General features: G+C 35.2%; 1 protein-coding gene across 1 annotated transcript in view; it reads right to left on the bottom strand.

Annotated features, from left to right (window-relative positions):
* Positions 1 to 9,017, bottom strand: part of Smp_151300 (putative proto-oncogene tyrosine-protein kinase src) — a gene marked incomplete at its 3' end in the record, with an annotated part of 22,419 nt that extends 13,402 nt beyond the window's left edge. Inside the window, exons 1-3 of the mRNA XM_018789708.1 lie at positions 8,888 to 9,017; positions 6,411 to 7,015; positions 3,898 to 4,019 (exon numbers count right to left, since the gene is read on the bottom strand). Of these exons, the coding sequence (XP_018655124.1) occupies positions 3,898 to 4,019; positions 6,411 to 7,015; positions 8,888 to 8,944 (784 nt within the window). The 5' untranslated portion in view covers positions 8,945 to 9,017. The remainder of the gene's footprint in view (positions 1 to 3,897; positions 4,020 to 6,410; positions 7,016 to 8,887) is intronic.
* Between the last annotated feature and the right edge of the window lie 17,942 nt (positions 9,018 to 26,959).

Genomic DNA, 26,959 nt, shown 5'->3' with positions numbered 1-26,959 from the left:
CATAGAATGTATTTTGGCAAATTAACAACCAATAGTCTCAATCTTCACTGTTTCTTCTCTAATTCCATTGTTCGTGCATTTTCCAACCGATTGCGCTTCGTTTCAGTTCTTTCCTCATCGGTCTTCTGCCAAAATACATTCTATGTCTGACCAACACCATATACTACTTATATGGGTATAAGTAGACCACACCACACACCCAACTGCGTAATAAGGCAAGCCCCCGCACGGAATCCCCAAGGCCAACGGAAAAGAGCAAGACCAAAGAACACATTACGCCGAGAAATGGAGACAGATATGAGAAAAATGAACAGAAATTGGATAGAACTAGAAAGGAATTCCCAGGACAGAGTGGGTTGGAGAATGCTGGTCGGTAGCCTATGCTTCATTGGGAGTAACAGGCGTAAGTAAGTAAGCTAAGTTTTTTGATGATCGAACTTCAACTTTATGGAAGATCGTTACAAATGTGTATGATAGTTGACGAGTCGTTAAGAAATACGATAAGACCTGAAAGTATACTGATGATGTAGCGACTGAATGACAAAGTACACCGGATACTAATTTCTCAAAGAAATGATCATTAGTTTTGTTGGCTCATAACGATCAATAAATTTGAAAATTAACCAACAGAAATAAAATCCATAAAGAGTACGGAATTTCCAACTAGAATAAACCACCTAAAAAACAGCATACAGAGACAATAGTATAATTGTATGAAAGCCTTTCTACAAACATAATATTTCTGCAAAATATCTATAAGACAAATAAAAAAAAGCAATTAAACCATTTTCATCAATAATTGTTAAGCTAGTTGATTTTCACTGTGACTGTGAATACAAATAAAAGTGACTAGATGAATCACCCATAGTAAAGCGGCATATACAAAACAAATAGTGGAAACATACAGATCGTATAGTGAATAAACCAATAAGAAACAAAATGGAAATCTGGTTGACATTTATAAACAATTTCAACTGACAAATAAGTCCCCTATCCAAAAGTTAGTGTACATTTACTAAATGTACAATTAAGGAATAGTTGGATAATAAAAGTAATTCCACAAATAAATAATCCCAATATACATGAGATGAACGATTAAAATATGTTTTTTCTCAAGTATTCCTTGATAGTGGACAATTCTCGGAATTCATTCATAAGATTATTTTATTAGCGTAGACTGGACGACTACTACAATTACTACTGAAGAAAAACAAGTTACAGAAAATGGAAAGAGATTATTTCAATGAAGATAGTCGTATTCAAGGAAAAGCGGTTGATGTAAACGGAGATAATGAAAGTTCAGTAGAATAAATAACCATCAGATGAGTTATGATTTATCAATTTTAATTCAATTTTCTAAATAATGGCAGGTAGTAATTTGATTAAATCTAGAAAGATGGGCGTTGACGAATAGTAAAAATTTGATTGTCACTGGAAATATGCATCAAATTTCATGGAGCAATGAGTTATTTATTAAACTACTCTATGTTTGACCATTTGGTTCTAGGTTCGAACACAATTTCATTTACAATACTCTAGATGGTTAAATGCCATTACTAATTGATATATCAAGGGGCAGCCTAGAACTGATTACAAGAAAATGAGTTCAGTGACTAGGTTACACTAAGGTCCAGATCAAATTAAAATTGGAATACCTTGATAACCGACAGCATTAACATCAGACATTAAGACAATACAATTAATTATTTAAATCGGATGGAACACCGCAAAGGAAGTACTTTTCCAAAACGGTTTTCCGAAGCATAAGATTAAACGTTAATAATCATTTTGTTATGGAAGATTTTTGTTATTTGATTAGACGAAATTTCGAGTGATCAAATGGGTGAATAGGATGATGATCGACACATGGACACAATGATATAATGTAGCCGAGTGATGGATGCTCACGAGACTGTATTAATGAATTAGGCTCCCAAACGACCAAAAATAAAAGACAAGACCACTAGCCATATGAGTAGTTTTTTTAATATAATTAAATAATATGCTTGTATGCAAAATATGGACACGAAATAGTAATGATGAAATATCATAAGAGATTGCAGGAAAGTAGCTTGTAGGTCACTTATTCTTCAACCAATTAATACTTGACTGTTGAGTTTAATCTTTGGGCATCGTATCACATTTACAAATATAAAATGAAATCACCAACTTCATGAACTTTACTCTTAATCACTTATTATCTCAGGATATTTTATGAAAACAACTATTAGAAGCCAAAAAAAAATCTGAACAGGTGTAATCTGTAATACTTTTAAAAAGTATAGTGAAGACGGTACAATCTAAACTAGCATAGAATTTTCATTTATACGACGCATTAGTCTGAAAGTGGCTGATATGCAACAAGCTAGCCAGAATGAGCAGATAGCTTTAGAGAGGGTTTAGAGGTTGTATATACATACTATGTCTCTTTTAGTAAGCGCATGGAAAGCGACAGATAATTTTGAAACCGCTTAATAAAAGTAGATATGGTGTACAATGATACAAATGATGCTGAAATCGGTGAGGAAGAAACGTCCAAAATGTTAAAGACAATTTCCAACTCCAATGTTTAAAACTGTCGGTAAACGCTACCAAAGATGAACGAGAGGTTCCATTGATAAATTCAACATTCAATAATTTTGCAGGAGAACTTCACTTATAAAACACAATATGTGCAACAATTCTCAATTGATTCAATAGTTTCACTTAAGGTAACAGAAATTTAGTAGATTTTTGTATAGGTTTACAAGTACTATCAGTCAACAACAACGTAGAACTTCGAGCGTACGTACATCAGTTCGAGTTGCTACACTACATTAACACGGAGATGCAGTTGTCGATTCAAATCCCATAGTGGTAGAGGTAGTAAGAGTATAAGCAGTAATAGGAAAGATTAGGGTTTGAAAACGTTATTCAAGGAGTGTAATACAGTGAAATAAATTTGGAAGGAGAAAAAGGATAGTAACATGAAGAATTCAGAAGATTAGAATTTGGCAGAACACAAAGAGTGGATGCACCTTTGCCATTGCAAGCGATTTTGAGCCGTGTCATTTAGGGTCTTTAACCATCGGTTTCTATTACCTCGCGGATCCCAACCAGGTAGTCTACACCTACCAGTATGGCTCAGTCCACTTGTCAGTGACTTCATGGATTTGTGCCATGTTTTGGTCTGGCCACCCCTAGCTTTCTTCCAACCTACTCCTACACCATAAAACACCGCACGTCGGGGCAGTGTTTGTGTAATATATATATAATGATTAAAAGAACAAGTCATTTTCAATATATCGATATGTAAACAATGATATTCGCATTTTCTGAGGTGCATCTTTGCCAAAGCACCACTTACTATTACAGATTGATGAGTGTACAATCCCGTCGAGCGTCACCTATGTACAAAATGGAACCCCACACTTTAGAATCGAACTTTATGATAATTTGCCAAAATAAACCTCGCCAACTTTTGTTAATTCCTTTCAAAATAAAACCTTGAAACCCAGTCCATTTAAAGAAATTTTGAACATGTACAATTTATTTTGAAGACCTAGTTTATTTACAAACCATTAATGTGACTTAGCTAATGGAAGTAATGACTTAGTAGCTAAAACAATCACTATTCAGCAATTAAGTTACACGTCTAAATCCCAAAACATCTGTTTTAGTATAGGTCGCTGAGTATTAGTAGTAGTATTACTAGCTTTTACATAGATAAAATTGTCGTCGGAAGTAAACATTGTGTAATAAACTTGACTTTCGTTACTTTAGCAAAAAACCTTAAAACATAGAGCAAAACTGATTCGCTACTAATACATTTACAAGGAAAACAAAGCTGAGTAGAATTTTTTGTTTCGCCCTAATGCAAAATTAGTGGGTATTTTTCAATCATGTAAGTTTACCAACCTGATAAAGAATATTCACTGGATTGAGATTCACTGATTCGAACCAAAAAAGAGCCATGATCATTTCCCGGGAGTTGAAGATAATGTTCAGCTTCAATACGTTTCAATTCTCCAAAATACCATCTACAATTCACAGATTTAAAAAATCAGCGATACAAATAAATATATATTCACAAAGAAAACGAAACGATGGACACACTTCATGTTACTTGTCTTATAATTCATCGCTAAAAAATGTAAACAAATCCGGTTTCCTCACTGATAATGAGAAAAACAACTCGTTTAAACATTGAGAATAAGTAAACATAGCTCCCAACAATGAAGAACCCATCAACAAACGATGAAGAATACAAGTATTATACTATGACATTATTGTATGCTACACTAATGAAGAAATAGCGACATCCCGATAAATTATGACTTTGAAGAATTGATTAAAAAGGACGTCAATTCATAATATTATTCAGTTGATATTCAATCGAGATGATTTATATCTTCAACTTCAAAACAAAAATATTGGCTACATAAAAAACAGATTATTTTATTTAAAGGTTAGTCTTTTGATAAATTTAAGTAGTTAGGTGAGAAGACGGAGTTTACCCAAAATACGTGATATATTAAACCCAACAAGTTTTAAACAATTTGATCACACAAATACTTGTTAAATTCCATCACTTTTATTAACGTCTCCCTTTACTGTGAGATATTTGGCTAAGACGGGTCATAGGATTGATGTCAAATCAGACGACGTAGTGTTGTATGAGTCCTCAGGGGTCCATATTAAGGTTTGTTGAAGCCTTGATCATACGACGACTCAAATCCTCTTCATGTGCTCAATAAGTTTGTTTTCATCTTGAAACTATCCTAGTAGTACTGATTCTTTTTTTTTCACTTTATTTTCTCGCATCTTTTAATTTGTCTAGTTGGGTTTATTTCCTAATTATAAGTATCCTAAGAAGTATAAATGTGGTCAGATTATTCGAAATTCATTGAGCTAATTGTTATAACGCTGTTTTTCTCGTGTACACGAATGGGACGCTAAGTTGCCTTAGACAAATAGCTACACTAGATTCCCTCCTAGTGTCTATTCTACAGGACTTCAACATAACTCAGATCAAGAACACGTGACTAGCCCGACTAGAATGTAAGTATATTTCCACATCAAAAACCGACAACAATCAATAATAATAAGGGTAAGAGAATATATAACTCCTCTAGTACCTGACAGACTATCTACTAGTCTGACTAAGCAAAAAACTAATCAATATCTTCTCGCCCACATATAACTAATACAACAAATAATCCGAATAAACTGTATCGTGTTGTACCAACAGAACCTATCAATGAAGTAGAAAGAGCCATAATTAATATAAAGCGAGGGGGAACAGTAGGGCCTGATGGATTGAACTTAAAGATCCGTAAGGAGAGTGGTTCCGTTTTAGTTGCTAGTTTGACCGAGAGTAGCTAGAATCTAAAAACTGAACTCAATCTCATCTGACTGGTCTCAATAGCCGATCGTTCCAGTTTAAGAGAACGGATAAAAACCCTCTTGCGATATTCACAGAGGAATCAGCATGATTAATGTAGTGTTTAAAATACTAGCCTCCATAATCATAGGTGTAGTCAAGGCAAAACATGGCTTAAATCAATAAAGACATTGAATATTGGACTGAGTCATGTGGGTAGGTGTAAACAATCTGACTAACGTCCCCCTGATTACCGCAACCAATCGTTAGACATTTTGTGTGACATGGCTCAAAATCGTTCTCAATGACGCAGATGGAATCACTATGTCTTTTTTTTATATCCTAAGCTCCTAAATCTTCGTTTTACTGGTCCGTTTTTTTTCCTGAGTCGCATCTTTGACCTCTAATCTCTTTTACTACCAATACTGTTAATACCTCTAATAATCTGGAACTTGTCCTGACAATTTCATCTTGGTACGCTAATGGGGTGCGGAGATATGAACAGATGTACATGTGCCAGGTTTCACATTGAGTATGGCTCACTGATTGGTCAAATGGCTGAAATATAACAATCCTTTGTTTTTTACTTCACCTGACATTTGTCTTGGAGTTGATGGAAACTAGGTAATACCGAATGAAGAATTAAAAACTCATGAATACTAGACAGGATAGTTGTCATTTATGAATAATCTGTCTTATAATGATTAGTAGTCACTAATATTTATACTAATATATGGCAGCACGGATTTCACACAGCGCTGGTAAAATAAAAGATTTACATAGTGGGGAACTTTGTGCAAGATAGAATTCAGTGAATAGCTCATTCCAACACACATAAACTCAATCAAACAAAAAACAATCAATTACTCTGATGATTAACTGATATCTTTAACTTGCCTAAATAGCGATTAAGATGTCATGAAAATTTAAAGAGCTTATTCCTATTCAAATATCACCGATGATAATTGGACTCCATAAGATAACTTCAACAAAGTCATACAAACTAATGGAAGTTCTACCAGAAAGTAAAGGTCAAAAGTTTACTTACTCATTGGATTCCAAACTGGTAACAGCTGCTAAATGATTTTTGGGTACATATCCTCGATTACCAGTAGATACACATTCCGCATACCACCAATCACAGTGTGAATTATCGAGTATATTGAATATTTGTCCTTTGGTCATATTCAAATCATCATCTACACGTTTAACATAATCATGTAAAGCAACAAACTGCCCTTCTGTAGGTATCTGGGGTGAATTATGTGATGGATTATTTCGCATATGTGCAACTGAATTGTTTAGGAAGTTAGCAGGCTGTTGAGTTGGTGAGAAGTTCGTTGACTGATGAGTGTTAGGTAGACATGATGAATTTCCAATAGACGATTTATCTCCAATAGTCACTGGAACACCTACGAAATCATTTGTCCGTTTCGCTCCCTTGATCTGCTGAACTACATCGGAAACATAATTAGCATTACAGGGTTGGTAGCGTATCTGATCAAAGCTTTGTGAAGAATCTGGTGCTATCGCTGCTGGAAGCATAGAATTGGATGCTTGACCATTATTGAGCGAATTTTTAGAGGGGAAAATAGGTCGTCTTTCTACTACAGACCGAAGTGATGGTTCAAACATAGGCGCAGAAGCGTCATTCTTAGGTTAAAAATAAATATAAAAGAACACTCAGTAAAAACATTTATGTTTACTTTGGAAATCAGTACTGTAGGGCATTTTCTCATCTATAATGCTGACTGCGTGATAAACCCATGGGTTTCGGTTGAAGTTACGAGGAACAAGAAAGAATAATTTTCAGGACTCAGAATGATGCTAACTAAATCACTTTTGTTGCATGAACGCTTTTGTGTTGTATTAATTGTCTCCTATGGATGTTACATAATTTGCGGCCCAATAAGAATCAGACAGAAAGACTAAACAGGTGGTATAATGAAGTAAATAGACCTTATGGTAGTTAGTAATCACGCTAATGCAATGGCATTCTTTAGAGCTAGAGCTTGTAGAATTTTAACAACTGTAACTTTAATTAAATATGTTAGGTCGATTGAGTATTCATCGTACGACAGAAAATACACACTAACTAGCATCTAGTGACTTCATTAACTGGTGTTAAGACTTGATTACTTATAGCACTTTGCGACTTAATTTAGTTAACTCAGTGAATAATCCACGGGACCAAATATTTGTCTAGTCTTCACTGAAGGTAAAACTCTGGGAAGAGCCATTAGGATCAGGCTAAAATATGAGAAATGTAACCATATGATCTGGACAAAACTAGCTAGATGCTTATCCATGTATGGATGGCACATTTATCCAGAAGCACCTCGAACAGGACATGGGCCCACTGTTTACTAAAATTAGATCTCCTGAGATTAAAGTATGGAGTAAAATGCAGTTTGACTAGGTATTTTAGCCATTTCGTATAGAAAACTTTCTTAGTCTGCCACATATGTATGCGCATATGTATCCGGTGCCCTTTGTACCAATATGTATGTGATTAAATAAATAAATAAATAAATAGTCTGCCACAACTATCACAGAATTGTTTGGTGGATGAGAATCACAGGTACATTTCGAGTAATTCTAAGTTATGTGCGGAATGACATTACAGTTACGTTCTCAATTGCATCCAGTGCATGTAAATGAACTAAATATAGCAGACATATAATAGTACTCATCAGTATTTCTTCTGAACTAAGACTTATACGTTTAATAAACCTCGCATTATATACATTTTTTAGAGTATGATTAAAAATAATCATTTGTCAGCTACAATGTTGATATTCAACTGTCACCTGTATGCAAATAACATTAGCAACTAATTATGTTAAACGCGGTAATAAATTGTCCTCATATAAATCACTCTTTTATGTCGAGTGCGTAGAAAATTTGATTGCCCTGTCGGGTTACAGATATTCTTAAGTACTAAAGCAGCTGATGACTGGTCTGTCGATTTTTGGGAAAAAAAGACTATCGAGACATTCTTTAATGGAGCATAATGGAGGAAAATTAGCACTTTTAACTCCGGAATGACGTAAACGTCGAAAAACTAGTGTCCAGTCACTTATATTTATACAGACTTTCTGAAGGAATTACCCCAGTTTTTCTTCAAAGCTCGTTTTTATTCCTTTCATTTTGGTTGCTTAGGTTGAGAAGACTTCACAAAGTTTCGAAATTAAGATCTAGAGCTGGAAGTATTACGTGCCTGAGCAACAAAGTTTAGATTTGTGGTCGCATTCAAAATGAGGATCAAACTGAGCGAGAGGAAATGCAAGTAGCACTTTCTATAAAGAAAACAGATGCCTAGTCTATAAACATTGAGATAACTATATATCTGACAAAAAAGACCATCTGATCGGAGTAGTGAGTATAACCTTGTGTATCCCCATTCAAAGTGTTTACCATTGACACATTCTAGACGTGTGTCCAAATTTAGTCACGTCTAACAACAAAGCTGTCGACAGATGACCAGCTTTGTTTATATGATAAATTCACCAAAAAAACACTCACAGGAGTAACCGTGATCCAACTGTTTTGATCATTATTAGACGAATTAGAATTTCCCATAACTATCCACTCCCATTAATAAACGAATGGTGAGCTATGATCATCATAGTGGGCATGTTTAATCCAGCGCGTTTACAAAGACGAACAACTTACGCGCATCCAAAACAAAGCTTTTTAGTGGGAACAAACAACCTGATCAGTTTTCGGGGGTGATGTATTTAAACTTTCACGGTTTGCAATATCTAAGTTTTCCAACCTCGCCTAAAGTTTATTAACAGAAGGATTTGATTTTACTTGTTCTAATGAAATAGTTTCAGTAATTCGCGATGTGATGCGGGAAGCGAAACTCCTGACATGAAAGACTTTATTCTAGCCTTCGGACGTTTCGAGAGTGTCTCCGCAGTGGGTCTGTCCTTATTATAAAAAGAGAGGGTTATTTGTACGAGAAGTCATCACTCGGTGTACGGTAAGCCAGTGATAGATTACCTCATAATTTATAACGAGCGGGAGGACTCATGTTGAAGCGTCTTATTCTATATTATTGAGATAGTGTAGTGTTTGTACGAGCTAACGATTCCTTTGTAACTGATGACCGTCTAATTTTGAATTCCAAATACAATACATTTGTTCGTGCTTATCTAATACTTCTTGGTTAAATTGAGTTATTTCTGAGATTCCTAGGTTGTGACCGCACGCCTTTTGAAAAGGACATTGTTATTTTTCCTCTGAGTATATTTTACGGAATGGATCGTTCAATTACGCATCAAGACTAATATTATTGCTTTAATTGAATTTGTTTCAGCTAAAGTAATCCTCAAAAGTACTCTCTTTTTTCTAGAGGTTTATCATCTGAACTTCTCGAGTACAGATACAAAAAATTAAAGGCACTGGCATTCATTTTTCCTCGTTGAGTATATCTTTGAGTAGTTATTGTATACACAGATTTTAAAGTCATTTTTGTAGCCTCCGAAGTCGGATTTTTCGTCGTTTTATTGTTGTTCAGTACAGTTATATAAATACCTCAGTTTTTGCTTGTGTGTCTGACGCAAATCAAGCCTCAAAAGACACCCTATCTAGACATCAGTTTTCTCTGTGAAGTCACAAAACAAATTTATGGCGCACGTTAGACATCGTTGTGGCAGGCCTGTATGCTATTACCTCATCAATAATGGAATGCGATGTGATAACTGCAATAAGTGGTATCACAATATGTACACCGGAATCACACTGGCTGCATATAAAAGGTGCTGCAAGACATTATCACTCTGGCTGTGCAAACATGTTGTTCTACAAAGCCTCTGCTGATTCTAGAGGCGATTGAATTGCTGAACATAGCTAGAAAATCGTCCTCAGATAAACAGGCGGCAGTAGATGAGCAGAACTCCACTTTCGAGGAAGTAGAGAGTGTTATCATGGACCCACTTCTGGATTTAAATAAGACCATAAAGCTGGATTCCATCAGGAAGGCAGATAACAGGCATACTGATGTAGGTATGGTCATAAGGAAAAAGGAAAAGAGCGCTGAGATGAAACTAGTTATAGACAGTACCAAAGCATGTGAATCTACGGTTTCACTTCCGGACTTACATATCAACGCAAAACAAACTCTGGGGAAGCCAAGTCTGAGCTGTGTAAAGTATGTGATCAAGAGACAAAATAAGTGAATGGGTGGCCCATAGTCACACCCAGGAAAAGAAAAGTAAGCGGACAGAATGTGACCTCTGCTATTGACACCAAATAGGAAATGGATTGCAGGAAAGAGATGATCTCAGGAATTGAAATTCCACAGCGTGTTAAGATAGACCTCACTGATAGGTCAGTCATTTCTCATAAATTAAGAGAACCTTTCGATAAAGAACTAAAGGCTATACTTGAGCACGATCTCAGTCACATCAAGTCCTTGATAAGCCAGCTACTCACAGAAACAGTCTCATTAGTTGGCATCTGTAAGCTTTATATAATAAGACAAAAGGTGGATTCTGAAAGTACTCAGAAAAGCCAGCTCGTCTTAACATATCGAGGGCAGAATGGAGGCAACCAACTCTTCAGCATTGACTGAAGACTGGGAAATTAACTCAAAGGCATCAATAAAAGAGGCATGGACACATTTCAGGCAGTTATGCAATCGGGTAACTCAACCTTGTATACCCTGGACAGTCTCAAAGAAGTAGAAACTCGGCCATCCCTGGATAGGCCAGGATATCCGACGTTTATTAAGACATAAAAGAACTAATGTCGGAGTGTCGCCATCAGCCTTAGCACAGCAAGTACAATGGAACGCAACGGATCGGTAAGAAACAAGTACATAATTAAAATCCGAGTATCTCAGAGGAAATATGAAATGCAGTTGGCACAAACTGCACTTCAGCAACCTAAGAGACTATTCTCGTGCATAAATTACAAATACAAGGATGCAGCATTGGATTCCTTACCTAGTTTGGGAAGGAAGTGAATCTGAATTAATAAAGGACGATCAAGAAAAAATAGAGTCTATGGCAAACTATTTTGGGGCAGTTTTCACTCAGGAATCTCCTCTATACAAGGAACTAAACCCGAATACAGAGTCAAGAAACCGTCTGCTCACCATGGACTTCGGTCAAGACGAAATACTTAAGGCTCCCAGCACCTTAGACACGGAAAAGTCAACAGGACCGAATGAATTACACCCCAAAATCCTGAAACATATTGCATCATATACCGCAGCCCCACAGACTGTGATGTTCAGTGTGTCACTTGACTAAGGTGTTCTGGAAGGATGCAATCATCATTCCTATGCATGAGACAGTTTGAAGACAAATTACATGGAACTATAGACCTGTCAGCCACACCAGTGTGGAAGTTAAAATGTTGGGAAGGATAGTCAAAAAGACCATAATGACATTTGTGGAAACCAACAACTTGTCAAACTTCACGTGTTCTGAAAGCCTTACCGGAGCACGTTGTTTTAGGCTGGTTATCGGAGTATCGAAGTATCGTCGTGGCCATTAATTGTTGGCGATGACTGTCATGTTCAGTGCTTCAAATGAAATATCTTCGGCCATAAGTTCCCTTACAGACTGCCATCTGTTCTGAGGGATTTTATCCTTCATGATTTTCAGGGAATAAGTTTGATATTACCCACGTTCTGTAATCGGATGTTTTCACAGAACTTCCATTAGGTGCACAAGTGGCACTATCACATTACTTACCTCAAGTGCCATTAATATCTTTATCAATCTTCTATATTAGTGTCGATGAATTGTTTACAGACTCAGAACGGTGAATTCTTGCCTCAGTAGAATATATACATAGCTAGTTAGGAAAGAGATTGGAAACATTTTGTGCACTCTGGGTGTTAAGCAGTCACAAATTATTAGGAAAAAGCCTCTGATCACATTCTACTCTTTTATCAACAGGAAAGAATCCATTAGTTTTTTCACACCACTAGTGATCTCCAATGATTGCGAATGTGTACTGAAAATTTAATACTTGGTGATGAATGGTAAAAGAGGTTATAAGGGTAGCAGACTGCCAGAAAAAAATAAAAACAATCTGGTTTCCAAGGCGCACAGGGAACAGTATAAGGTTCAAGTTAATAGAAACCGAACCCAAACTTTAGCCGACATTATTCAAAACCGCTTAATATTTTTTATGCTACAGTGGGGTTTATTCGAAACAGGCTTGACAACCATCGACCTTCTTAGGACAATGCTAAGCTGTCTAATTCCTAATTGACAGGAGTAAAGAACTGTTCGCACAAATGGATATGTGTCTGGGTTGAAAGAGGAAACTTATAGGTGCAAGGAGATACGATTTTTGTATTGATCATCCGGTTATCTGACAAGATGAAAAATTAGGTAGTACAAAGGTAGTTTGGAAAAGCAAGTGAGGAGTTATCTACTGGTATCTCATGAACTATTATGATCTAAGTTGAAAGCTCTTCACTTGGGACCCATTTAACCTTAGAATGGTCATTATCATTATTCTTTAGCCTAAATATCAATTATGAATTGCGTAGGGGCTCGATATAAATATGACTAGCCTTTACACCAACTTATTTTGCACTGTCTTTTTTTACCTTTTGCTGTGCGTACGCCCACCGTCCCTGTGGCGGGTGACTGTTCCGTTTCGTACTTTTATACTAATTGTATTGATTTATTTTTCGGGAATAGATTACAAGTGTTGGCCACTTATATGTTTTCACAATAGTCTTCTAAAGATTGGGTTGGCGACAGTATAGAAACTTGTTTAAGAAATCTATTTACAGCAAGCTAAATCTTGTATTCGACATCATTACTTTTCTGTTTATAAGCTCCACACTTCACCATTCCTAGCTATCAGAAATTTCAACGTATTTTGCCGTGTGATGCTCTGCGTTTCATCGTTGATTGATCCTGTAAGCTTGTTGTCTAGGTCGGTACTAAATGGATTTATCTTTGCTACCGGAATAACAGACTTAATCTGAAAACTAGATATGCCACGATTTGACTACCGAATCTGTAAGATCCCAATTGGAAGTTACATCGTTTTTTATACTGAGTCATTCTGTTGCAACAGAAGGCAGTCTGATGTTAAGCTCTTCTGAAGAATAAGTTTGGCCTAGAAATAGAATAATATATTTTAACGGGGAAAAGAACGTTTCATATAGTGGACACGCCTGCACGGCCAAGGCACGCCATACCGAACAAGTGCTCTCGTGACAAACTCTCCTGACCTTCTTTAAATGTTAGACGTTGGATGTGAATCTTTTCAGTTATCGTATGTTCAGATTCAAGAACCGTGAGGTTTAGAACCAGTACCACTACAATCCTTCCTGTGTGTAGTTCAGCACTGGAAACAATAATCAATATGTCAATAATCAATATATGGATTGTGGAGGTTATTTTATTTTATCTATTGACCCTATTCACTTTGGAATTCACCATCTGAATGTCTCATTATAACGACTACATTATTCTGGTTGAACTCCGAATTCATATTGTCGGAGTGATGACCTGTTCATGGCTGGCGGATATTATTGTTATATCATTTGTTTGATTTTGAGAGGTTTAGACACTGCAGTTCATAAAATACGAAGGGATCAAGCTCTCTACGTAGAAGTGATATTTCGATGAGTTGCTATTTATATGGATTTTTCAAATATCCTTAGTTAGGGGATTGAATTATGAAACGTGTTACGTTCACTGGTACCTAAAATTGTACGCAACCATCTTGTGTCCTTAGGTAAATCGGTTAATGATGTGTTGATTCGGTCGAATACTTTGATGTAGTTTTTAATTGATTACAATTAGCAGATGTGAACGTTAGAACAATAAACAATGAGTGCAGGCCAAACCTAAAAAGTCCAATCAATATGCATTTGTGGGCCATCACTAATACTTTCTCACGAGTTAGTAGCCTCACAGGTTAGGTAGTGTGATGACATTTAAAGTGATTTGTACGGGGCTGAAGTTAGACTGTGGACGGAATTACTAGGATGAAGCCCGTTTAACTAGAGAGTTCTTAATAATATAAAGAGTGCGTCTCATTTCCGCCAGTGAGATTTTAAAAGTATTGCAGATGGTGAGTTAGTGCCTATGCTACTTATTGCCTGGAGTTCTTATGATGTTCTCCAAACAGATTAGACAATTGAGCTCTAAACTTTATCAACCTCAGATGACAAACTATGTTGGTTTCACTGAATAGTAGATGACAGATACTTGCCAAATTTTTTGTCTCGATATTTCGGGAGTCTTGAGAAACAGACATGATAATTATTTAAAATAGAGGAGTGTAGATATCTACAGCATACTTTCTCAGTAGAATATTTAATGTAAGCGTTGAAACTTTAGCTAGAATAAAACAGGATACCTGTTTACATCTTATCTAGACATTACTAATATGAATTTTTCACTCAAGATGTTTCGGAGATAGTCCTCGTGTAACCTCGCTCTAACATTGCTCTCTGACACGATGTGCACTTTTTGTGACAATGTTATTTGCTTCAGGCTCCTTATGCTTAAGGAAGAGATGACCAGTAATTAATACTGGAGTTATTCTCCTACGCTAGCTACTCAGACTTATTTTTCCAACTTTATGCCGGTATCGTTATCCAACCCTGCATATAAATGCTAACTCAGGCTTTTACTTCGTGACCTAGTGGCTGACATTCTATGAGGAAAACGAGAATAATAAAAGGAAAATAGTAGATAGTAAAAGATAAGGTTGACAACGTTCTTAAACACGCTATTCCCTGGGTTCACTTTTGAGTTTACTAAACAGTCTTCCCGATTTTAACTTCAATTCCTCTTTCCGTCATTCTAACCTATTCCACAGTGTTACACACCAGAACTCATTATTCTTTATTACCACGTTCTCTTATGTGAGGGATCTCTAACAACAATTCGTTCTAGTAATAGCATCCAGTATGATTTCGATGCTTACAGAAAATCTGACTGTCTACTGCGTGATTTCTAAAAAGATAACCTATTTCAGATGGTTGTGATCCAACTTACTTTCTGTGTTTTGACTATTAAATAAACAATAACTTATCCCAGCACGGTTAGACTTGTCTTTTCGGTAGGTTTTGTGTTGTAGCTCTATCTTTTTGTTGTCCCTTGAATCTTGCTGAAATCCTGGGTTTATGCTAGTTTCTTCCTCCAGACATCGGGTTATTATTCCCACAGTTGTAGATTGTGAAAGGGTCTAAAACTTATCCAGGTTTCAAAGCTCGGGGTAACAATGTTATTTACTCTGCTTTTTGGTAATAGGATTGAACTATGAAGAACAATGTCTAGTATTGATGATAAGACACGGCTAAAAAAATTATATGTCCATGTTGAGCACAACAACCGGTAGTCATTAGAGGTATAGGTCACCATCATATCGTAATCCAAGTCTACTATTTTGATAACATACAATACAAAATAGTAAATGGAGTGTCTTTACCTAAACGTACCTATTAAAAAGAATTTCGAGTCTTACTAAGTGTGGGCCAAAATCGTTTCCTAAAACTAACAATTTTGTGGAGTCGATGGTAAAGACGCCACAAGTATTTGAAAGTTTGACAACACCCTAACCAGTAACATCTTTTAAAATCGAAATATGCCGACCCAGTCAAATCAAAAGTCAGAAGCGAAGAGATTAGGAGATATGCTTGATGATCATCGGTATATCGTGAGGTCGTCAATCTAAGCTGGCTAGCGGTCGTAGGAGACATAAATCACGGCACACCCACTCGTGATCTGATGAGGACCAAGCTCTTTCAGCTAGGTGAAACCATTAAAACTAATGCGCTCAGCATCCAATGTCGAAAACTTGCAGAGCAATCAATTTTGGGGATCTATTTACCGCTGCAATGGTGACCATGCCTTTTTACTGGACACACCATTAGCGCGGGGCACCCACTGAAACATCCGCATCAAACCACACTTTAGTCCGATAACTAGACGGCTTAAAAATTATACGCAAAGGTACCTTCGCCTGTTCTCCGAATATATTCTTCCACTCAGTCACCATTGACTTCTGGCCTTAACTATTTTGGAATCATTTCTTCAAAGAAGTCATGGAAGTGTTATTGTTTTGTTAGTCAATAAAACCCCGAAAAAGACAGTCTTATAACTCTTCAAGACTGATGATGGACTCATTAGTTTTATAGAGTTGAGATCATGAGTCAATTGAAGCTAGACCAGCATGGAAAACCTGGAAGCACTGGACGGCCGTTTCGTCCCATTGTGGGACTCCCCAGCAGTGCTCACCCACGATCCCGCACTCGCGAGATTCGAACCCAGGACCTACCAGTCTCGAGCCAGAGCCCTTAACCGATAGACCACTGAGCCAGCATCCAACAGTGTTAATGTCTAACTTCAACTGATCCACGAAATTGAGCAACCATTCACCAATGTCATCAGTGAGTTACTATCTCACAACAGACCTGGTTGAACTCCACTGGTTACTGCTTCTCACTAGAACTCCAGGAAATACCTCATGGAGCCAGTCACTAGTGAGTACATGATCATTATCAGAAGGGGTTTTGTAGAGATTTTAACAATTTTATAGATTTGAGATCATGAGTCAATTAGTCATTAGTTTTAACAGACATACTCTAGCTGAGGGGGCCCAATCATTTGGATTCTTTGTCCTGGTCATCTCTCATGTTGACTATCTAGCTGAATGCATCTCGACACATCCATCATTACATAAATACGTCCTCTGATCCCTTTGTTCTCGAGTGCTGGTTTGATTAGTTTTGGAGATCCATGTAAAAGTAGTGGGTTAAGACTTTATCGCTATTAATGCTGCATATCCTCGACATATTCACTGTCAAATCCTGCAGTATCCTATCGCTCCCAATAAACGACTCACAAGTAAAGTGGTTACTGGCTATATCGGACCTTGTGGACACTTCAGAGACTCAAGTAGGATAATTTCAAAACGTATTTTAAAAAAACTTTTGAAATGGTTGTGGATGGAATAGAAGAAGCTTTTGCTTAACGGGCTTCCGTGTCTAGTAGCAGTGAATCACCATTACATCCAGGCAGGAACCTCGGTATATAAACGACAATAAAGGAAAAAAGATATTGATAAATAACATTAAGATTTTATCCTTGGTCCTTAAGAATAGGTCAAGCTTCCTTTTAGAGGACTCATGTGAAGTTGCTTTGACTAACTCAGTCGGCAGCGAATTCTAGCATTTAACAACTCTTAAGGAGTAGAAGTTGTGTCTACAGTCCGTTCTGCTATGTTGGGTCTCCAGTTTCTCGGTGTCACTCCTTAGGTTTGTATTGGGACTAAGCTTAAGTAGGTGTTTAAGGGGATGTTCAGAAGTGGTAAGGACACTGTAAGCAATTTGGAGGTCACCTCTAAGGCGCCTATACTCTAATGGGTAAAGGTTAAGCGATTATAGGCGCTCGTCATAAGGTTTGGACTTCAGTCCCTGAACTGATTTCGTGGCCCTCCATTTGATACGCTCCAGAGTGTCCTTATCCTTTTGGAGTGAGGGAGGAAATACTAAGTTTCCTCACTCTAAGTGGGGACGAAGATTGTGTGGAAAGTTCTTCCGTCAAACTGGCCAAAAATGCGCTTCAATGTTACCAGTGCAAGGTTTGATCGATAGTCAGAGGTAAAAATGGTAGATGTGACTGACTAATTCTGTTGAGAGGCTAAGACTTATCAACTCATCTACCTTATGTTACAGAAGTTTTCTAAAATAATCTAACACAAGTTACTGTATAGTGAACGGTGATCTGGTAGAAAACTTAAAATTTTAAGGAATTCGAGACCGACTCCTTTATGTCTGGAGTTTTCCTTTCTTTAAGAAGTGAAATGACGGAATTCCTCACTAGGACTTTATACTGACACAAATAATGAGGGTTAATGTAGGTCATTGAGTCTTCTGACTCCACCACAAAGCTTCAATCAATTTATAAAAATGTTACCTACTATCTACTGAATAATAAGCAATATAAATTTGATGAGACCTGTCTGAATTTAGTTCATCTGCTTGAATTGTCTTGTGTGTTTTGCCAATACACCAATAGGATGACAGCTGTTTGACCTTTGGGTATCATTATTTCTAGTGGGGTCTAATTTAAATTCTTGTGGTGATCCTGAGAGTGCGTTTGGATTCCTTACGAAATTATGTCAGTGTACTGATGGAAGAGTTGTGGTGTTGCGTAGCTCCGTATTTCATATTTAAAACTTTCTTCACATTATCTTTCCTATTTTGTATACTTAAGCGCCGACATAACGACTCCAAAATCCAGAGATTAAGATGTACATATTTACCTATAGGTAAATGTATGTATTTCTCACGTAGTAATCCGAGTTAGATCTTTGGTTCTTATTGTACATGTTTAGCTGCATCACTTGTTGTGAGTACTTAAATTGATCCAATACCATAAAGTTGTGCTTCACGAGTGTGAATATATACTTATCTGAAACGATGAAGTGCATCTCCAGTTATCCGGAATCGAAGGGTTTTTTTTATCGCCAAATTAAGTATGCAGACTGACATTTTGCGAAGCAAACGTTGTTTCAGAGTAAATATCAGTATTAATGTGAAGATCTACAAAGCTTTGAAAATTTCAATCCGTATTTATCTTAATCTCTCATTTCTGAAAAAAAAACACCTTCAATCTCGGGGAAGACTCCAAAATTTCTCTAAAGTTAGTGGATTAGGCACAACAAGGTGATCTATGAATAACATATTAAATTACCTAGGTTCAGGAAGTGAGTCTCATTGTTACTAATAACACGTGTAGTTCGTGCCTCAGATATACGTTCATAAGAGGTTTTAAGTCACATTTACGTATTTTATCAAGCTTTTGTTGGTCAGATATAACCTCTGAAGAGAATTTGAGTTCTCTTTGTCTCAGTAAACGTTTTTATTCTTCAGAGCGTTGAAATGAATACGTTGCTTAGTGAGCCGAACCCTGCAAAAGACAATTTTTATGAGTTGCTAGGTGTTAGCAAACATTCAACGGTTTGCTGCAATTGCTCATTTAACGTTCAGTAGGAAGATCAGATCCTTTATGAATATCGCATAAAAGCTAGAGAGCTCCATCCGGACAAAAATTCAGAACCAAACTCAGGTAGCTCTTCAGCCAGTTTTAAATTCTTCTATAGCTTCATACTTTCAAAAAATTCAGAAAGCTAAAGAAGTTTTGACTAACCCAAACCTACGTAATATGTATGATTTCTGGTTGTTCAGCAATATATCTGTTTCCTTTGAACAATATCTTGGTTCGCAGAAAAATTTTGAAGAGGTATGTATATCAATTTCCGCAATGTTCAGTGTATGCACTGGTATACTAATGCTGATAAAACTCCTCGGATGTTGGATAGTACTTCAGACTTTGGTTTGTTTTTGTGATACACTTATCAAACTTTCCTTTTTAGATGAGAGTTTTATGGAGAAAAACAACTCTGATAAGCTTTCTAACATTTTGAAACTCTTTCGTGCGTATGAAATCTGAATAAAAAAATTTTAAGGTGATTTCACTCACAACAATAATTTCATTTTATTCAGTTCTAATACTATTCTTTGATTATTTTACAATCAAATTTCTTTCATCTCTTACTTTCACAAAACTTCTTGTATCGTTTAGGTTTTTCATCCGTTTAATCTTCTCTGACTATAAAATATCTACCTCAATGTTGTACACTTAATGTTGTGTTTAATTCACGAGTTTTCCCTTTGAAGGATCTACTTGTAATCGTTGAGGGGGGACTACTAAAATATAATAATAATCTCGATTTTCCCCATGGATTTTTTCACTACACATAAGGTGATTAAAGCTACTTTTCGTAAAACGTGGTGATTTCTATTACAAGACCTTACGTATTTTCACTTAAATCACCTCAATTATCACTGTGGCGCACACATTTATGTATGGAAAGATGGTTGACTTGTGAAAGCTAGGAAAAAGATCATCACGTGATGTGTTATATAATTTCCGTCAGTCATCTTTGCATGTACGTGTTTTGTATACTGCTTCTTTTCCAATGTACCAGTCGATAATTGTTGGTTCTCATAAAAGCATAGTTTATTAGGCATTAAAGTTTCCTAGAAGATCATAAATGTATGTTTAGCCACTGAAAATTGCTTATTAACCAGACATTTTTGCTTAATGTTTTCTATTGATGGTACTCAATCATGTGTAGTGGTTCAGTTATGTTGCTTATATTGGGGTTACAATTAATACGTCAGTATTTTTGCATCCTGTTTTCACTCTTTACTACTAAAAGTAACAGCATAATAAAGAAATCGATCTGTGGTTTTACTAGATTAGGGCTGATTTTATTGCTTCATCATATTCACTTGTATTAAAGACTTCTGAGAAACTCAAGTATTTACATATAACTGTTAGGTTGCATCACTAGTGATCACACCACGTCTTTCTTTGTTTTTACCTGAGCACCAAAGGTATAGAGAAATAATAACGACAAGTAAATTTGTCTTCATCCCTTTAACCAATTTAAATCCATTTTATCTGGTATTTAACTACCAAATATAGTTATCTTGTGGATCCCACCAAGAAAACCTATATTTTCTAGCACGTCTGAGACTAACTGCCAGTAGCTTAATGAACTAACTTGATATATTATTATGACCATCTTTAAACTTTTTACAACATGTTCTTAAGCTTTTATACTGCTGGATACAAGGAAAATAGTAGACATAAATCTATTATAGGGTTTTTAAGCAATAACAAATAAAAAGCTCTGTTCTAAAATCCTTAAGTATTTGATACGCGCGAAGATTTTCATAAGCAGTACCTTATTGATGAAGCAGTAAGAATATCTTGAAACAGGCGCTGGGTTATGCTGAATCTTTTGTCCAATACCATTATTTTACACCATTGTTGTAATGTCAAAGGATTAATCAAGAATATTTCATTATTAAAAAAATATATGTACTCAACTACTCATGAATAATTATGAAGGCTACTAAACGTTGACGCGACCACTAACATAAACAGTATGGTTGAGATATGGGGAAGAAATTAATGGGTAAAGATGAAGGAAATTTTATTGCTTTAGAATTTTGAAACATATATATCTGCATTGTAGATTAAGAAGAGTTCGTTGAAATATTTTATACCCAAAATATTTTGCCGCATTATAATAAAGCCATCATTATTACTAAGTCTCATTTACTCCGGTTAACCTCGATATAAATGTTTTATTTCATCTTGTTAACATGGTACACATTGTTTCCTATATCAGTATGTTCTTATATGTTTTATACCATTAGTAGCTTTTTACAAAATAAGACTCAGTTACTCAACAGGATTGTGAATTTTTTTATTATTACTCCAACATATTTCAATAAGGCAATCAAAAAAAAAAACAAAACTGGTCGTGAAATAGCAAATAGAGAACGTCTTTCAACAGTGAGTGAGTTTGTTTAATTTCCATGTTCGAGGGACGTCCGAGTAAAATTCGATTAGGGGCACTGATTTTCTATTGTAACACTTTTGTAGATGATTTGTATTAAAGATTAATATCAAATAAAAAAATACTTTGAAAAATTTAGAAATTTCTGTACATGCTTTCCATCACCGGTCCTTCAACTTATTTCAGCAAAGGGGTAAAAATCATCTTTAGGCGAACATAAATCTAACAATGGTTGATCAATATATTGTAACTATACAACATAAAATTAGTAATTATTTAATGATATTTCAGCACTACTGGAGGTCGGCCTTTATATGAATCGCTCATCTATAGGTCTCTGATCGACACTGGATAGTGTAAGTCCGAATCCCTATCAAATGTATTATTTCTAAATTTCAGAAATTACTTACAGAAGTGTGTCAGTTGGTACGAAACTTCTGTACATGGCACCCTGACGACCAGTTCTAACCACTTAACACTAAGAAAAACCCCTAAAATCTATCCATTTAAACTGGTGGGTTTATTAGATTGCATATCACTTTGAAAAAGTTTGTGAACTTTATTTTCAAAATTTTGCCATAAATTATCTATAGACACTAGTCTGTGGTATGTATAGTCTCATCCAGTGATGAAACTTATCTTTAACCATGTCAATATATATGAAGTTATCTTAATTGTGGTAAATTGTCCACTTTTTACTTCGTTTCTATGTCAAATATCTCATGTTAATTCATCTGTCGAATTTCATCTATAAGGCAAAAATTTGTATACTATCCTACAAGTTAGGTTTTCATGATATGAATTATTATCAATTGAACTTAAAGGCAGTTAGGAAAGAAAAAAAGTGTTACAATCGGTTGGATCATGAACTCGTCTAAGTCACCTAATATAAATTATTTTCAAAGAAGACAATAAGTCGATTTCGGGAAAAATAAAATGTGGCTAAAGTCAATAAAACTACTTTAGTTAATATGAGTACTAGAAACTGACCGTAAACCAGTAACTATTATTTTACACAGACGATAATTTCATTAAAAATTTTAGTTCACCAAGTCGATCAATGTATGTATAGAGTCATTTTAGGTATAGATAAAATTTGATCATATTTGTTTTTCTAATAGCTAAAGACAAGTGTTGATAAACTGGATTGTTAACAATCTTTAGAAATTGATTCCCAACGTTTAAAAACAAAGTGTTTGCGAAAAACTGAAGAAATTCATTACAGGATCTCGTAATCCAACACAAAAATGTACTAGTTTAATCTTTATTGTTATAATTAGAAGTATTTGAATTATGGTACAAACTAGAAAATCTCAGAAATAACGCAATTTGATTAAAAAGTATTAAATGAGCACAAACGAATGTATTGTATTTGTAATTCAAAATCAAGCAATCATCAGGTACAAAGGAATTGTTAGTTCGTACAAACACCACATTTACACAAGGCATCCAGTTTTTGGAAACTTTCCGTTTGCTGTTTTACTTTAGATTAACCAATGTGAATTTGAAATTTGAATACTCCTAACAGGTTCACATATTTACCGAGATATTTAAGAAAGATTTTCAACAACCTAATTTGACTGATGATGTAATTAAAGTGAATTTGAAAATTATACCTAGTTGGATCCCGATTACTTGTTGATTCTTATTCTGTGTGCAATCATAAATTGGGACTTAAAGTTACAAACTAATATAAACTATCTGTCCATTATGATATTTTATGGTTTGACTGGATTTAATCCGTGGTGAGAACCTCTTTCCATTGATAACAGATCTTAAAAAACACTTAATTGAATAATAAATCACTCTTTTGGTGGATCTTGAAAAAAAAGCATCCAAAATATCATAATTTTGTCTAATGTCTCACAAATCAGCCTAGTGGCTTTTGTAAAAGAACAGTCAAGGAGAAGAAATGCATTTTACTGTATATTTCTTGTGATATGAAAAATAAAATTAAAAAAAATAATTTTCCCTACCTAAGAGAAAGTATAAACACTTCTGACACGTTCAAAACATGTTATCACATTAAGTTACAGTGTTCATGCACTTCAATGCTGTGTAAGACTGAAGGTACGTTTTTCTGTCAAATAGTTTACTTATTATGGCATAAAAATTTAATAAATTCACATCCCCACATGTTCTAGTTGATTTTATACATAGTATTACAAGTAGTTGATACGAACTGTCTCTTTATCCATTTCTCCTTCCATTTGAAGAGAATTTTCTCTAATTTTTTTTAAGACAAACATCTTGAGTGTCATTAAATACAAGATGCTTTTCAAGAAATTTAATTTTCCAGCATCCTACATTACTGTGATTATTAAAATGGAAATATAATGAAGGGAGGAGTGAAAAAATTTACAATAAATATGTGCAGATAAGAAAAGAGAAGTGGTTTCAGACCGGTTCTTTTTTGCCAGGAATGTAATGATTATATCATAACTTGATTCTGAATTTTTCGTAAAATCGTAAGTGTACTTAAACATCGAAGTAAATATCTCTAAGATTTACAGACTATATATGAAACTACTACGTGCATTTTGATTTACGCTGTTGTGAGACCATATTTTTTCTCGTGCAAAGCCTCATGATGCTACGCTAACATCCTAATCGTAGCTGTTAACACAGAGTTTGAAACCGTAATCCAGTGGTTAAAGATCAATTACTTTAACCATTAAGCCATAATTTCATCCGGTCTTATGATACTTTAATGATGTTGAAAATTCTTGAAATAAAGGTTAAAATCAAAAGTGACATAACAACAAGGGCTCAAAGAGTCTAACTATTGAAATCAACATATTTTTATGTTATATTATGAATGTAACACATGTAGAAAAAAAATGCATTGACATATTTAAACACTAAAATAGGTAAAATAAATACTAACTACATTTAGATGGTTAATCAAAACTTGAATAACCTTTGACTTCATATTTTCTGTTTTCCGATATTGAAAACAAAATTAGTAAGTAGTCTATACAAGTTATTGTTTTTACAAATTTATTACAACCCTACAGTGACAGAGAAATAACATTCTTAAGGGTTTATTTGGTTATTTGAAGCGATGAAAAAATAACAACATGTATAAAATAATAAACCGGTCAGTATTCTGATTATAATATTTAGGTTTTTCTTCTTGCATAGTTGAGATCATGAGTCAATTGAAGCTAGACCACCAGGGAAAACCGGGAAGCACTGGACGGCCGTTTGGTCCTAGTGTGGGACTCCTCCACAAAAAACCCCTTCTGATATTTTGCAAATGTCATTTTCATTATGAAATCCAACTTTATTGTCGAGATTCGGTAATATGATGGGTAATATTCGTTGCTTCAGAACTTCGTTATTGTTATGGACCCGTAAAAAAACTTAACCAAGATATGACAATATACAAAACAAATAGTACTAAGCAAAACCAAGTATTATAGTGCAAATTAAATTCCTTATGGGTAACGACCACAAATGGAGTCCAATCAATCACTAATATCCTCCTGAAAGTTTGGCACCAACGGTAGGAATCGAATTACTAATCCAATAATGCTTTCGAAGTAGTTCATGCCAATGATCCCACGTAGTGTAGAGTGGTCTAATAGGATAGTTCAAAACTGATAATTCTCAATCAAGGGCCTTGGTCAATAAAACATATGAGGGAACGACACAGGTAATATTTATTTGAACACTAAAGGTAGTGTAGGTATCAATCAGTCAATTAATAATATCCATTCACAATTGATACAAATAAAGAATAGTTACTGAATATAGATGTGATTAAACATATAACGGTACAAAGAAAGAGAAAGATAACTTTCATTTGCATGTCATTACATTATATAATGGAGAATATTTGAGTAAACAATTGTCTTCAATAACTTCATCATCAGGCTCTATGGTTATAAGTCAAGAATTATGATATATTACAAAGACCAAAATATAGCATATATTAATGAGTTTGACAATATTATATGTTAAAAATGGTGAACGTTTGCATCTGTTACGACATATATACTTCAAAATTGTGTTATATGTAAATTGTAAAGGCCATTTAACTGGGGTCAGAATGATTTGGAGTAAAGTTCCACGTAACAATCTGTATAATAGTGAGAGGCTGTGATCAATGGTGTCCAATCTGTGTCGGGTAGAGACAAGTGTCTACATCTGACAATGGATAAATGGTTGCAAAAGATCATGAATCGATTGAAGTTAGACATTAATACTGTTGGATGTCAGCTCAAAGGTCTAGAGGTTGATAGTTTATGCGCGAGCCTAAAGGTCTTAGGTTCGAGTTCCGCATGCGGGATTGCGAGTGCTCACGACTGAGGAGTCCCATACCAGGATGAAACGGTTTTCCAGTGCTTCCAGGTTTTTAATGGTGGTCTAGCTTTGATTGACTCGACTATTAAAACATAATATTTAATAAGAGGAGTGCTATCATGGTAATTAACATAAAAAAAACCATGTTGATTTGGAAAGACGAATATGAGGTTTAAGAAAGATCAAACCAAAAAATTGGGAGAGGGCAAGAGGTTTTCATTACGGAGTTTAGGTATCTGATGATCTAGTCGTGAATTTTCAGTTTTACATCGATTTATTATCATAACGTTTTAATCAGGTTTACTATTTCCTGATTTTAGTTCATGCTTACTTTCATTGTCTCAACTCATCAGTAATTGTTTCATTAGAAACTCTACTATCTCCAGTGCTGCTGAATAGCACTGCTTGAAAACTCATTCAACTCTGTAAACTATGAAAGTTATGATTATCTACATATTGTGTTCATCTATTTATCAGAGGATACTTCATTTCACAGCTTCACATTAGGTTCTGTTTAACTTTGGCATCCTTAGTGTTATCAGATGAATAATTATCCATCGTAACAAACACTCACAAGCTATGAGGCACTTCTGCTTCCCTGTGGGTAGAAATGCTATGGTGTCTGCTACTTATGCAGACAGGTATAAGTAATATATAGCACTAATTGCAAGTAGCATGACTGATGGCAAAAGATTAAAATAAAGAGAAGATGGAGGGAAACAGAGAGGAATTTGAGTGACAACCGTATTTGATGAATGAAGGATTATGTATTAAACAACTGAGTAAAGTTGTGCAAATAATGTATTAAATGTATGGTTTTCATATTTTAGAAAAGTACTGTGTAATTTTGAATGAAACAATGAATTAGTTATCCCCACTTAAGTTCTCGTTCACTACAATACTACTTAG

The sequence above is a fragment of the Schistosoma mansoni genome, chromosome W (genome assembly GCF_000237925.1).
Source record: "Schistosoma mansoni strain Puerto Rico chromosome W, complete genome".
Lineage (NCBI taxonomy): Eukaryota > Metazoa > Platyhelminthes > Trematoda > Strigeidida > Schistosomatidae > Schistosoma > Schistosoma mansoni.
Note: the sequence above shows the minus strand (reverse complement) of the source record. Positions and strands in the feature narration are given on the sequence as shown.